This window comes from Panthera uncia, assembly GCF_023721935.1.
Source record: "Panthera uncia isolate 11264 chromosome B2 unlocalized genomic scaffold, Puncia_PCG_1.0 HiC_scaffold_24, whole genome shotgun sequence".
In the NCBI taxonomy this organism is placed as follows: Eukaryota; Metazoa; Chordata; class Mammalia; order Carnivora; family Felidae; genus Panthera; species Panthera uncia.
Genome location: NW_026057580.1, coordinates 26,486,346 through 26,499,013, shown reverse-complemented (window position 1 = coordinate 26,499,013; position 12,668 = coordinate 26,486,346). Strand labels below are relative to the sequence as shown.

Below are 12,668 nucleotides of genomic sequence, written 5' to 3'. Positions count from 1 at the left end.
CTTTCTCATTCCCTCAGCCGCTCAGTCTTCATCTTCATCTCCCTTGCTGTCTTGGACCCGAGCTTCTCTGCTAAACGGGTGTTTTTCCCGCTCTCTCCTTTCACCGCACCTCAGCCGAAGACGGAGTGCTCCACACAACTGGGCATGCCTAATAACCAGGGAAAGCTTGGGCTGCAAGAAGAAAGCTTTTGCACCTTCTGCGCTCCCCTCCCCTCTGCAGCTGCCTCCTGCCAGTCAGGCGATCCGACGTGCCGCGCGGCCCAATGAGAGTCCGCAGCTTTCGCGGGGGCCCAGCCTCTCGATGCGCCGCCACCAATGAATGGTTGGCGGAGGTGGGGCGCTCCCTGTTCCCGCCTCTCCAGTTAAGGCCGCTGGTGTGAGCCGGGGCTCGGCGCGAGCCAGGGACGACGGAAGGGACGGGCAGGTGTGGGCGCGGGGCCGCTCAGCCCGACGGCGGGAGTCGCAGCCACTCGGTGCATGGGCCAGTGAGGACGCGCGGAGATCCCCGCGCCGCGGCGAAGGCGGAGCAGCGCGGGAGCAAGGCGCTGCCCGGCGACCCTGCGTCCGAGCGAGCGGAACCTTGCGCTTCGCCCGGGGACGGTCCGAAGTCCGCGCTATGGAAGAGGAGAAATATTTGCCTGAGCTGATGGCAGAGAAAGATAGCCTGGATCCATCTTTTGTGCATGCATCGCGCCTTTTGGCGGAAGGTAGGACTTGCTCTCACAGATGGGCACAAATCACTGGCCGCCTGTCTCACCCGCGGCTTGGTTAGGGGAGTGAAGTTGGGGAGGGACGCCTGTCTCCTTCGCCGAAACTGTACCCCTGAAGATGCTCGCTTCGGAGCTCGGGCGGACGGAGCCCATTCTTGGGGCGGGCAGCAGTGCTCCTTCTCTACGTCTTAATTTGGGGAAGACCAAAGCTACGAGATGTAATGGCAGTGGTGATGTGACCTGTTAGGATCATTGATGGAGAAACCGTAAAGTGTAGAGCGGTCAACAGGGATATTTTCACTTTGCAGAGGAAAAGGAAATCAGTTTGGAAGTAAATGGTGATGAGTGTAATGTTCTAAGAGCTTCTTCGCTACAAATCAGCATTTATTTTTTATTTTATTTTATATTTTATTTTTTGCTGCATTCGGGAAGTGATTTTGATACCCTTTATCTAATTATAGCCTTTCCTATGGAAAGACTTAGAATTAACCTAGATGAAACTATGCATGTTCGTCAATGTTAGTGAATGTGGCAAAGGCTAAAGTGCTTTTCAATTTATTTGAAGTGTGATGATTGGGTACTCTGTGAGATACTGGCCCCTGGGAACACTCCACAATTGATCAACTGTTTTACCAAGTGTGCATTTTCTTTTGTGTACCTGTAATGTTAAAGGAGATTTCATTCCCAGAGGAACATGTATGTCTTGTCTTTTGTGTTGCTTTGAAAGGTTGTTTAAACAGACACACACACACACACACATACACACACGCACACAAACTTATGTATGACAGAAATATTAGCCCAATTACTCCATTCATCTTGAGAGAATGCCATCTGTCTGCTAAAGATACAATATCTGTAATAATCTATACATGCCTTTTTAAAAACAACTCGTTTTTTTTAATTTTTTGATGAATGCTTCATTAATAATGAATTGCTTCATCATCAAATTGACTACAATGCAGTTTTGTAGCTTAGGTTGTTATGGACTTACCTATAGCAAAACTAAAAGTGACAACTTCCTCTTCCTTTCCCTTCTGCATTAAATGAAATGTTTTCTTTTTTGAGACTTAGTTGTACATGGAAGGAAAAATTGTAATCCTCCATGTATGATTCAAATAGCCATTAGGTTTGTTTAAATATTTTACTGATGGAGTATTATTTATAACAACAGTAATGTTCAAGGTATTTTTTCCTTTTTGCATACTAAACAATTAAGGAAGATTTGTTATCAAAATCTTGAACATGTGAAATAGCTAAACTGCTTTTCAAGGAACAAGTTAGTTTTTTAGAGGATTTGGAAAGGTAAAAAGCAATGATACTTACTTGGTTACTGAATGAAAAAACTAGAAATTCAGATGAAAAGTTAAGTCAATTTAAAAATTAAACTCTCACTCTACTTTATTAAAAATAAAGATGACTGCATAAAAATGATAGGAATATTGAAAATTAATGAGTTAATAAATGCTTAAGTTAAGATTGTTCAAAATGATTAAAAATGCAATTAAGCCTTCTCAAATCATGTATTTCAGTATATCTTCCAGAAGTGTCTTTATTAAGCTGATAACGTCTTTAAAATGGAAAAAAAAAGTTTGGAATTGATCATTTTCTCTGACCTGCTAATTGGAGTTCTCTTTGGGACAGCAGGCTCAATGATTAATTCATAAGTCATTGATGAGAGTTAGTGGAGTTAGTGTACATTTCAAAACTGCCAAACTAAAAAAATGCATATAAGAAACTCTTAGTAGAGTGCATAAGTGTTTCTGTGGCTGGTGAAACAGTCAGAAAAGGCTATGCCCTTGATTCCTTAGCATTTTATCTTTCCCAGGAACTTGATTTCTTGATATTTAGAAACATGTTCCAGCGTCCTTGTAATTTAATTTTTTCCCAGCAGGGGGAAGCATGTCCTGCTTTTGTAAAGAATTAGGAGGAAAAAGCTCTTAAATAGAAAAATATCTAAGTAAGAAACAAAGGGAGGTGTTCAAATTTCAGAGAAATCACAATGAGGAAAAGAGAATGGAGGAAGTGATGATTATAATCTCGGAGTATATAAAGAGCTATGCAAAAAAGATGCATAAGGTTTATATTAATTCTTTATTTGTACCTCAAGTTTTTTAAATGTACTTATTGAAGAGTAAAAGGTGAGTGTCCTTTGGAATCTCTAATAAATCTTAATGTACACTTTACATTATGGATCTTTCATTGTTTTATCCAGGGCCATTTGCCAAGATTTCCAGGTTTTGTTTCAGATCTCTATAGGAGAATATGGTGAGATGATTTTATTTCTCTTACCTGGAAATGCACTGATTGAAGGCAGTGGCTATAAATAAACCTGACATAGATATTCATTTGGAGAGAAGGTGCACACTGAAGTACATTTCAGCCAGTACTGTGCAGACAGTCTCAAGACTGAGTGAGCAATAAAAATGATCCAGATGATTCAGTTCTTCGGAATGATTTTCTGGAAGCTAATATATAAGGTCAGTGATGTAAACCAATGAGCTTTCACAGTGATTTATTTTGCATTTTTGATTGGTGATAAATGCAAATCAGTGCTCATTTGCAACTACTTCATAAGGCCATGGGGTTAAAAGTAGTAGTTTGTTAATTATTTTAATTATTTTGATTGTAGTTCATTTTATTTCACTTGTTTCTGCTATGTGTTTTCAGTAGAAAGCTAATGGAAGAGCCCATACGTTTTATGTATTTGATTGTTACTTAGAAAAGATCTTGAATAATATGGTTTGAAGAGTGCTTATAATATGTTTGACTAATTAATATAACTTTCCTTCTGTGATTATAATATTGTTTAATTATCCATTTGTTATGGAAGGTGCTTTCAAATATGATAAAACAGCAAACTCAGCATGATCCTTAAAGTTCCACTCAGCCTCTGAATTTGCTTGCCACATGAAATTAGATGAGGTTATTTCTATCTAAGCTGCTTCTGGAAAGTGCACTAAACTCTGAATCCAGATACCTGGATTTTAATTCCACTTTTGCCTAAACTGCATGTTGATAAACTTCCCTTCCTCCAGGCCCAGTTTCTTTGTCTCTGAAATTAAGGAATTAGACTAGATGATGTATAGGTTTCTTTGTAGTCACAGACTTCATTAGAATTACAAAGTTCTCTGGTTTGCAAGATTTCCTAACCTGAATTTTTCACAGATATTGGTAGATTCATCATTGTTTTGGTTGACTCATCAAATGAGGAAGTCAAATATTGCCAAATATCCCAACAATTAAAATGTGTTTTTTTTGTTTTTTTTTTTAATTTTTTTTTTCAACGTTTTTAATTTATTTTTGGGACAGAGAGAGACAGAGCATGAACGGGGGAGGGGCAGAGAGAGAGGGAGACACAGAATCGGAAACAGGCTCCAGGCTCCGAGCCATCAGCCCAGAGCCTGACGCGGGGCTCGAACTCACAGACCGCGAGATCGTGACCTGGCTGAAGTCGGACGCTTAACCGACTGCGCCACCCAGGCGCCCCTGTTTTGTTTTTTTTTAAGAACACTAGGTGGTATTTTTAAATTTGGGTGAAAAGCTTGACCTTCCATCTAGGATTGGCTTTCATGTTTGTAGATATGGAATGAACCTTTAAAACCATGAGAGAAACTGGGAATATTTATCACAAATGCTGACTTGCAGTGACTTAACTACACGTACATTCTCAATTTATCACAAATGCTAACTTGCAGTGACTTAACTACACGTACATTCTCAATAAGGATCATTATTTAATTTAAATTGTATTCCTCAAAATATTTTCCACAGATCATGGAGAGTTCTTAAATTCAGGAAAGGTATTGATGTAATGTCTAAAACTAGCTTCTGTTAAAAAAAGTATTCATGTGACTTTCCTTTTGATTAATGTAACCCTTTTTTTTCTCCTAATACATTTGGGATAATCTGGCTTATGTTTCTTAAATAAAAAACAAAAATTGGCAAAAAAATGACAAGATAGTTTTGATTTTCAATTAAAACACATTTATGAGATAGTGGGAAAATTCTGCTTTAACAGGCAAAACACTTGGGACAAAGTGTTGACACTTTTGTCTATTGTGAAATGTAAGGTATGTCATTTATCTCCTCTCTGATTCTCAGTTTCTTCATCTGTAAAACAGGAAAAGTAATATCTACCACCCATGAGTGTTTTAAGGTTAAAACAATTCTGTTTGTAATAATATAAACCATATTTTATACAAACGTAAATAGAATTTTTTATACAAAAATAACATAAACAGAAATTACACAAATATGAGATGATACTTTTAAGATTTTCCTTAACATTTTAATGACATTGCAGACTTGACCTCAACTTGAAGCTTGACTTTGTAAGAAAATGAGCACTGCCTTTACTGTCTGAATCACTGCTAAGTGAAATTTGAACTCGGAGACCAAATTATAAAACAAATTATCTTATGAAAAATTATTCCAGTGAGGGTTTTTAAAATATCATGTTCCTTCAGTCACTGGTCACTTATTCATTGCTTTACTTGAGCTTGATTAGCCCTTGTCCTGTGTGTTTCTAGGGTAATTCCAAACCTTCCCAGGCCTTGTCATAAACCCACACATCCTTCACTCTTGGCAGCTGATTTCGTCCTCTGTTTTAGTAGGAAATGGATATATCTCTTCTGATGTTTTTCAACCTCCTATCACCTAAAAATTTCCATAATCCTCCTTACTGGCTTCCATTCCCAGAAGGTGAAATGTTTCTTTTTTGTTCTAGGGTGACTCATGTACACCAGTATCCTTAGTCCTAAGGCTCATCATGTCTTCAAGACTTGTTCTACAGTTATATCCCTTCTTCAGTATCTCGACTTTTTTCCTCCCTATCCACTCTTTTATTGTAGCAGCCTGTAGGCATGATCCAATCTGAATAACTTAAAAAAGATAAAATAGTTTCAGTTTACCCCTTCAAAACCCTTCATTCTGGCTTCTGTCCTCATCATTGTCCTAAAACCAGTGACCCTGGAGACAGATTCATCTCCTAATTGCCAAATCCAATAAAAGTTTTCTGACTTCTTATAAGGTCTCTTGGCTGTTTCCACTGCTGGTCTTTTTCCAACTTCTTGGTGTTTGCCTTAGCTTCCAGGCACTATAGTACTGTTGGTTTTACTCTTCTGTTCTCAGCTCAGCGTCCTTTATCCCTTTTCTCCCCTTCCCAGCTGTGCTGCCAGAGTGATTCACTCAAAATCAAAGTTTGACCGTGTCACACTTTTTAATTATATTCTCTTTTACCAGGCTTCCTCTAATGCCATGCCAGCAGAGGGAGAGGGGGCATCATCTTTATACTTGGAGGCAGAGGTGAAAGTCCAGGCTCCCCACTAGGCATTCATTGATACCATCTGGCCAGGAAAGGGAGGAACATCTTGTCCCTGCTTCTTTTGTGGTCTCCAGGGACACCAGTAGTAGGGGGAAGGCTTCATTCCTGCAGGAGCATGATGAAAATGCCAGCAGAATGAGACCTCTCATACCACCCTGGTGGAGGGAGAAGGGCCTTGTTAACTGTTCATGAGTGAGGAAGTCCAGGATTTCCCTGTGGCCTCTGCTGCCACTGCAGGAGGCATCCTTACCGTGGGTGGAAATGAAGTCCCTAGTCCCCATCTAGTCTTTTCTGATTCCAGCCACAGGGGAAAACATACCCCTTTTTTTTTTTAATTTTTAAAAATTTTTAAATTTATTTTTGAGACAGAGAAAGAGCATGAGCAGGGGAGGGGCAGAGAGAGAGGGAGACACAGAATCTGAAGCAGGCTCCAGGCTCTGAGCTGTCAGCACAGAGCCCGACGCAGGGCTCGAACTCACAGACTGTGAGATCATGACCTGAGCTGAAGTCGGACGCTTAACTGACTGAGCCACCCAGGCGCCCGAAAACATATCTCTTTACCGTTGGATGAGGCTGGGTCTAGGCTTCCTGTTTAAACTTTCCTGACAGAGGTGAACATGAGACACTGTTTGTTTGTTTATTTGTTTTCTTTCTGTATTTTTTGGCTAGAGAAAGATGTTTGTCTAAAAGTTTTCTTTCCTGCTAGTTGCTCTCTTTCTAGTCCTTTGGCTAGCAGGCTTTTCTTGAGGGTTTTTTTTTTTTTTCTTTTTGTCTGCTCCTATTGACTTTTCTAGTTTGCCAGCTTCTCTAGTATCTACTTTGGTGGATATAAGGCACACAAAAACCCTACAGAAACTACTCCTATCTCATCCCTCGGTCTTATGGTACCTAGACAGCCTACTTTCTTTTTTCCTCCTTTTGTTACTGATCCCTGAAGTCAGATTTGTGTGTCTGATCTCAGTAAGACAATCTCTGAGTCACCTGGTTAAATTAGACAAAGTTTTTCTCAGAGAAGGCAGGGGGTCGGTTCCAAATCTGCCCTGTCTTTGCTGAGCCTAGGGACTACGGGGACTAGCAAGGTATGTGTGGGATAGGGCAGGAACTGGATGGGCCTTGGAGCTTCTTGACAAGGGGAGGCTCACAATTTCTGGGATTGTGTGCTGTTTTGGACATTTGGACTCTATCCAGGGGTCCTGGTGTGTTACACTTGTGTCTGCAAAACAAGCATTATCAAGTATCCCCCCTCCCTGGTTCTTGTAGGTAGTACTGGAAAACATAACAAAGAACAAGGTCAATAATTCTTGCAAGGCTGCGGATGAATATACCTATGTGCAGTGTGTGGGGTTATAATGGAGGAAAAACCCAGAGAAGGTTTACATGAATAAAGAAGCGTATACCTGAGCTCACTTTCACAAAGTATTCTATGTTTATATATGATACTCAGTCCCTATGCATTTGTGAATTTCAATTTATTTCTTTATAAAATTTTCTTATGAATGCATTGTACATTCATAGTTCATTAATTACATTTATAAGAATGAGCATGACCAGGATAAACCTTCTGGATAATGGGGACAATATTTTTCTTTACCTTATTTCAAAGCGAGTTGGTAACAGGATACATGAAACTGGGAATAAAATGAGGTCTGATCATCATCCTTAGTTTTTTTTTTTTAATGTTTACTTATTTTTGAGAGAGAGAGATAAAGAGATAGAGTGTGAGCAGGGGAGGGGCAGAGAGAGAGGGAGACACAGAATCTGAAGTCTCCAGGCTCTGAGCTGTCAGCACAGAGCCTGAAGACATGGGACTCGAACTCAGGAACTGTGAGATCATGACCTGAGCCGAAATCAGACACTTAACTGACTGAGACAACCAGGTGCTCCCATTATTCTTAGTTTCTGTTTGAGTATACAATCTAGATTGAAACTCCTTGTTCCCATAGCAGCTATAGAAGGGAAAAAAAGTTTTAGAGGTAGTTTTTGGAAACCCTTGGAAAGAACTCTGTAGTGGTGCCTGCTTTTCTTATGCCCTTATTTGTTTGTCATCTGATTTGATCTTTTTTTTTTTGTCTGAATATATAAGAAATGTATTTTAATTGGAATTATATTCTGGCACCAGTTTGTTTTTTAAAGGTATAAACAGTGTAAGGTTTAACACTTTCAGAGAATGAAAAATGATCCCTTTTCTCACAAAAATAGTTAATTTCAATAAAATAAGTGTGATATGCAAATAGATTTATTAAAAATAACAGAGTACTGGTTAATAACTGATCTCCCAAATTATGTTAGCAAATACCTGTGCTATATGACTTCTTCATTTTCTCAATGTTGTATATTTTGTTAATAAACGTGATTGAATGTTTTATTTGTTAAAAACTTGAGAAGTCATAGCCAAACATCTTGTTGCCCAATCATTATTGATTTTGGGAAACAAGTCATTTGTAGCATATCCTCCATTGCTTATCTTTGCCTCTTGAACACTACTTCCAAAAAGATTCTGCAATAGAGAGAGATAATAAACATTCGAGAACACCAGAATGACACATTTTTAGGCCATATACTATAGATAGCTTTATACTTTAGCTAGTGTGTGGGATGAATCCCATTGGGTTAGAGCTCTACTACATTTAACTATAATCACACATGCCCTTCACTGTATGTTGGTAACACTTGTCTGCAACGTATGCTTTTGGTATTTGAAGAGGTATTAGATATTTAACTCATTGGTTTTTAAATAATCTGTGGGGGATTCAACATATACATAAGATATAAATAACAGTGTATGGGAAGGTCTGCTAGGTTTTACAAACCAATGATATCGTGGGAATTCAAAGAAGATCATGACTCTTGTTGGTCATGGTTATCATTGGTTCTTTTTCTTCATCATCTTTGTCATTGCTGTCAACATTTATTGGGAGATTACTCCTTTGTCAGGCACTATACTAGATGTTTTGCATGCATTACCACAATCAATTCATCCAGCAATCCTATGTCATAGTTATTACCATTATCCTTGCTTTACAAATGAGAAAATTAAGAATTAGAGAAGTCAATTTGTAAATCTGAACCCCAGGCTTTCTTGCTCAGAGATCGTGTGTAACCATTACACCATGTTGCCCATTTTGAAAGAGACACAACTTTCGTTAGGCTTTGATGGAAAGGCAGATTTTAATACGCAAAGTGTGTTTAGGAGATCGGCATGGTTGTTGCCATTAACTTCTGAGATATGTTCCTGAATGCAAGTATTGAATGAATTATTCACAAACTTCTTCAATAAGGATAGTATATGAAAGGTTAGTAAGTTCATAAATGGGGAAATTTTCCTAAGTACAGAATTGGTTCAAAGATTGAGATAGCTGAATGTTTCTGAATGTCTTATTTTGACTGTGGTTTCTGAGGGAGTTTGGTGATGAGGTGGCAAGGAACAGTAGAACATTTTCAACCTTCCCCCCGCCCCCCCCACTGCCTTTTGAATCCAAAAAGTGATTGGAGAACTTTGTGTGATTTGCTGAGGCATTTTTTCTTTCTGTGTCTTTTAGAGAACTGCTTATGTATGCCGAATTTTTCTAGGGAGAAAGAACAACTATAGGTCCTCTCTTGGTGTCTTGAGGCGGTATTGGTTTTGTTTAAAATTTGGAAGTGAGCAGATTTCACATGTGGTCAGAAACAGATAACTCAGCAGCATGGCTTGATTAAAATGTTATCTATAGGTTCCGAGGTTTTAGAATTTAATAACTTTGAAACAGATTGGCTGGTATTATTACACTGTTATCAGAAATGGCACAATTGATGCCCATTTCCTTTAAAATATTAAAGATTAGATTTTCTTCTAATAGAAAAGCAGAATGAATGTGTTTTCTCTAGAGTGTAGATATTTTTAGTAGGTTCATGGAATTGTATGTCAGAAAATGATGGGCCCTGGCTACAACTCAGAAGAGGGAGCCTCTGTGACAGAAACTCGGTAAAGAGGCTGAAGGAGAAGGAATTTGTTAATTTGAGAAGAAAGGGATGACTGAAGTAATACTTTTATTGAACATACACCCTGGCTCAGTTCCTAACATTATATCCCAAAGGCAGGTAATATTGTACCTATTTGCGGGGGGGGGGGGGGGCGGAGGGAGATTAAGAAACCGATTAGAGGGTAGCATACTCCAATTTGGGATTTTTAAGCAATAAGTCAGAGGTTAGGTAAACGTTTACTTGTAGTATAAAAGATTGTCAAAAGGAGCCATCAAACATTGAAGAATATTGAAGAATATTACTTGTTTAAGGGAATACCAAGCACATGGTTTGAAAACCGTTTTTGAAGAGTTAAATACCTGTTACTGTAGAATTTATTGTTTCCTCTAAAATAACTTTAATGAATTTGATTGGTTAGAAATTTGCTTTACATGCAACAATACACTCATTGTATAAAATAAAACTATAAAATGCAAGCAGTAGATGAATGAATACATAATAGAAACATTTCTTATATGTTTTTAGGCACGTAAATGTTATTTAAATCAGAAATTTAAGCAAGTGTTAAATTAAATTAAGTACCATCCATGTCTCCAGAGAGCCTAAGATTTTCTTTCTGGGAGGCAAAAACTAGAAGCTGCCTTTTTATCCATCCAAGATCTGGTGGAAGAGAGGGCCTTTAAGGAATTATGTGAAGATGAAAGAACATTTGGTGTGCTGAGGCAGATGGCATTTTATTATATGATATTGTTTTGGAATGGACTTTGGAACGATAGATGGCTATGCATTAAGCTAGTATTCTGAAATTAGTGAAAGATTGGAAATTGTGTCCTATCCACATAAGGAAAATCTGGTAGAATAAAGCATTATGATAATTAAAAGCCACTTAATGGAATTAGATGGAAGTGGTAAGTGTTTGGAGTAAGTTGTAATAAGCTAAATGGTTTCTCTTTGAGTAAAATGAGTGGAGTGTGTGTGTGTGTGTGTGTGTGTGTGTGTGTGTGTTAAGCATATACTACACATGGTTAATCAGTGCAAAACAGTACAGACTTGGTTCAGCTTTTTGTTTTTTTTTAATTATATGTGCTCTGTATTACCATCTGAGACTTACATTTAGGTTGAGGAGGGAACAAGAGTTACAGACAAATAAATGACCAGGATTCAGTGAAAAGGATCTAGAAGACTTATACATGGATACAGTAAACAATATCTCCAAAGCCTGAAAAGAAAGAACATTTATTTGAATAGGTATAAATTAAGTGTAATATTGTGTTTTATAATAAGAAATACATATTTGGTCTTCTTCCCTGTCTTGAACAGAGATCCTAAAACTTTTGGAATTTCTTAAGTGTGCATAGCCATAAAGGTGTCTATTGTTATGTTAATGAAGTGACTTTTCAGTCCCACCTAAAGAATGGGGCTGGTGGTCAGGAGAACCAATTACATAATTAGAAGGTTGTCACTTTCAGTTCTACCCCCACCTCTCCACCTCCCAGAAGGGGAAAGGGAGGAGGTCAAATCAATTGCCAGTGCCAATGATTTAATCATGTAATGGAGCCTCCATAAAAATCCAAAAGGAGTGGGTTGGAGAGCTTCCTGGTTGGTGAACACATGCAGATTTAGGGAGAGCACTAAACTCAGGGAGAGCATGGAAAAGCTCTGTGCCTTTTCCCTTTGCCTTGCCCTATGCATATCTTCCATCTAGCCGTCCTAGTTATATCCTTTGTAATAAACTGGTAATCTAATAACAATGATGCTTTGTGAGTTCTGTGAGCTGCTCTAGCAAATTAATCGAACTCAAGGAGGCCATGAGAACCGCTGGTTACAGACAGAGGGTTAGATGTACAAGTAGCAACCTAGATTTGTGACTGACGTCTAAAGTCCAAGGAAGGGATGATTGGAATCCCCAATCTATAACTGGCCAATCGGAAGTACAGGTAACAACCTGGACTTGGTGTCTGAAGTGGGGAGGGGATAGTCTTATAGGACTGAACACCTAGCCTGTGAAAACTGATATTATCTCTGGTTATACTGTCAGAATTGTTTGTGTTATGTGGAAAGGAACTCCCACCTCCACCGTCCAACTTTGGAATTGGGTCTGGAAATCCAAAAGGTTAAGTATTTTTGGAAAATACAGTAAAAGAGAAAGCATCAAGAAAAGTGGGTCTAAAGAGAAAAGTAGAGGCTTATTACACATAAGTAGAGGCTTATTCTTGGAAACTGTTAAGAAGTTTAGATTTATGTGAAAAGTAATGAATCATTTAAATCTTTTCATTTAAAGATTTTTAAATGAATCTTCTAAATCATTTAAAACTCTTAAAAAGGGCCAATGTGATGTCAGAGTTTCATGTAAAGCATAATGTGGCTGCACTATTGGAGAATGAATTCAACGGCTATAAGACATGGGCAAGCCATCAGCGCAGCAATCAGAGAGAGAAGTTATGGTGACCTGAGTTCAGGTAATGAGAGTGCAGACATGAAGAAGTAGACAGATCTAATAGAAATTTAGCAAGTAAAATAAAAAGGATTGGATTGCACAGAGGGGATGAAAAATAAAGGGTGGTCAAGACTGTTGTCTGAGTTGCTCCTTAGTAATGGTGCTGTCAGTTGAGTAATGGCTTAATGGTGGTATTGGTTACTGAGATAGGAATTAAAAGGAGGTTAATGCTGAG

General features: G+C 38.5%; 1 protein-coding gene across 2 annotated transcripts in view; it reads left to right on the top strand.

Annotated features, from left to right (window-relative positions):
- The first annotated feature begins 334 nt into the window (after positions 1 to 334).
- KHDRBS2 (KH RNA binding domain containing, signal transduction associated 2) overlaps positions 335 to 12,668 on the top strand; it is a 583,082-nt gene continuing 570,748 nt past the window's right edge. Inside the window, exon 1 of one of the 2 annotated variants that reach the window (XM_049653859.1) lies at positions 335 to 707. In XM_049653859.1, coding sequence (XP_049509816.1) covers positions 617 to 707 — 91 coding nt within the window. In that variant the 5' untranslated portion in view covers positions 335 to 616. The remainder of the gene's footprint in view (positions 708 to 12,668) is intronic. The other variant, XM_049653858.1, reaches the window with a different exon arrangement.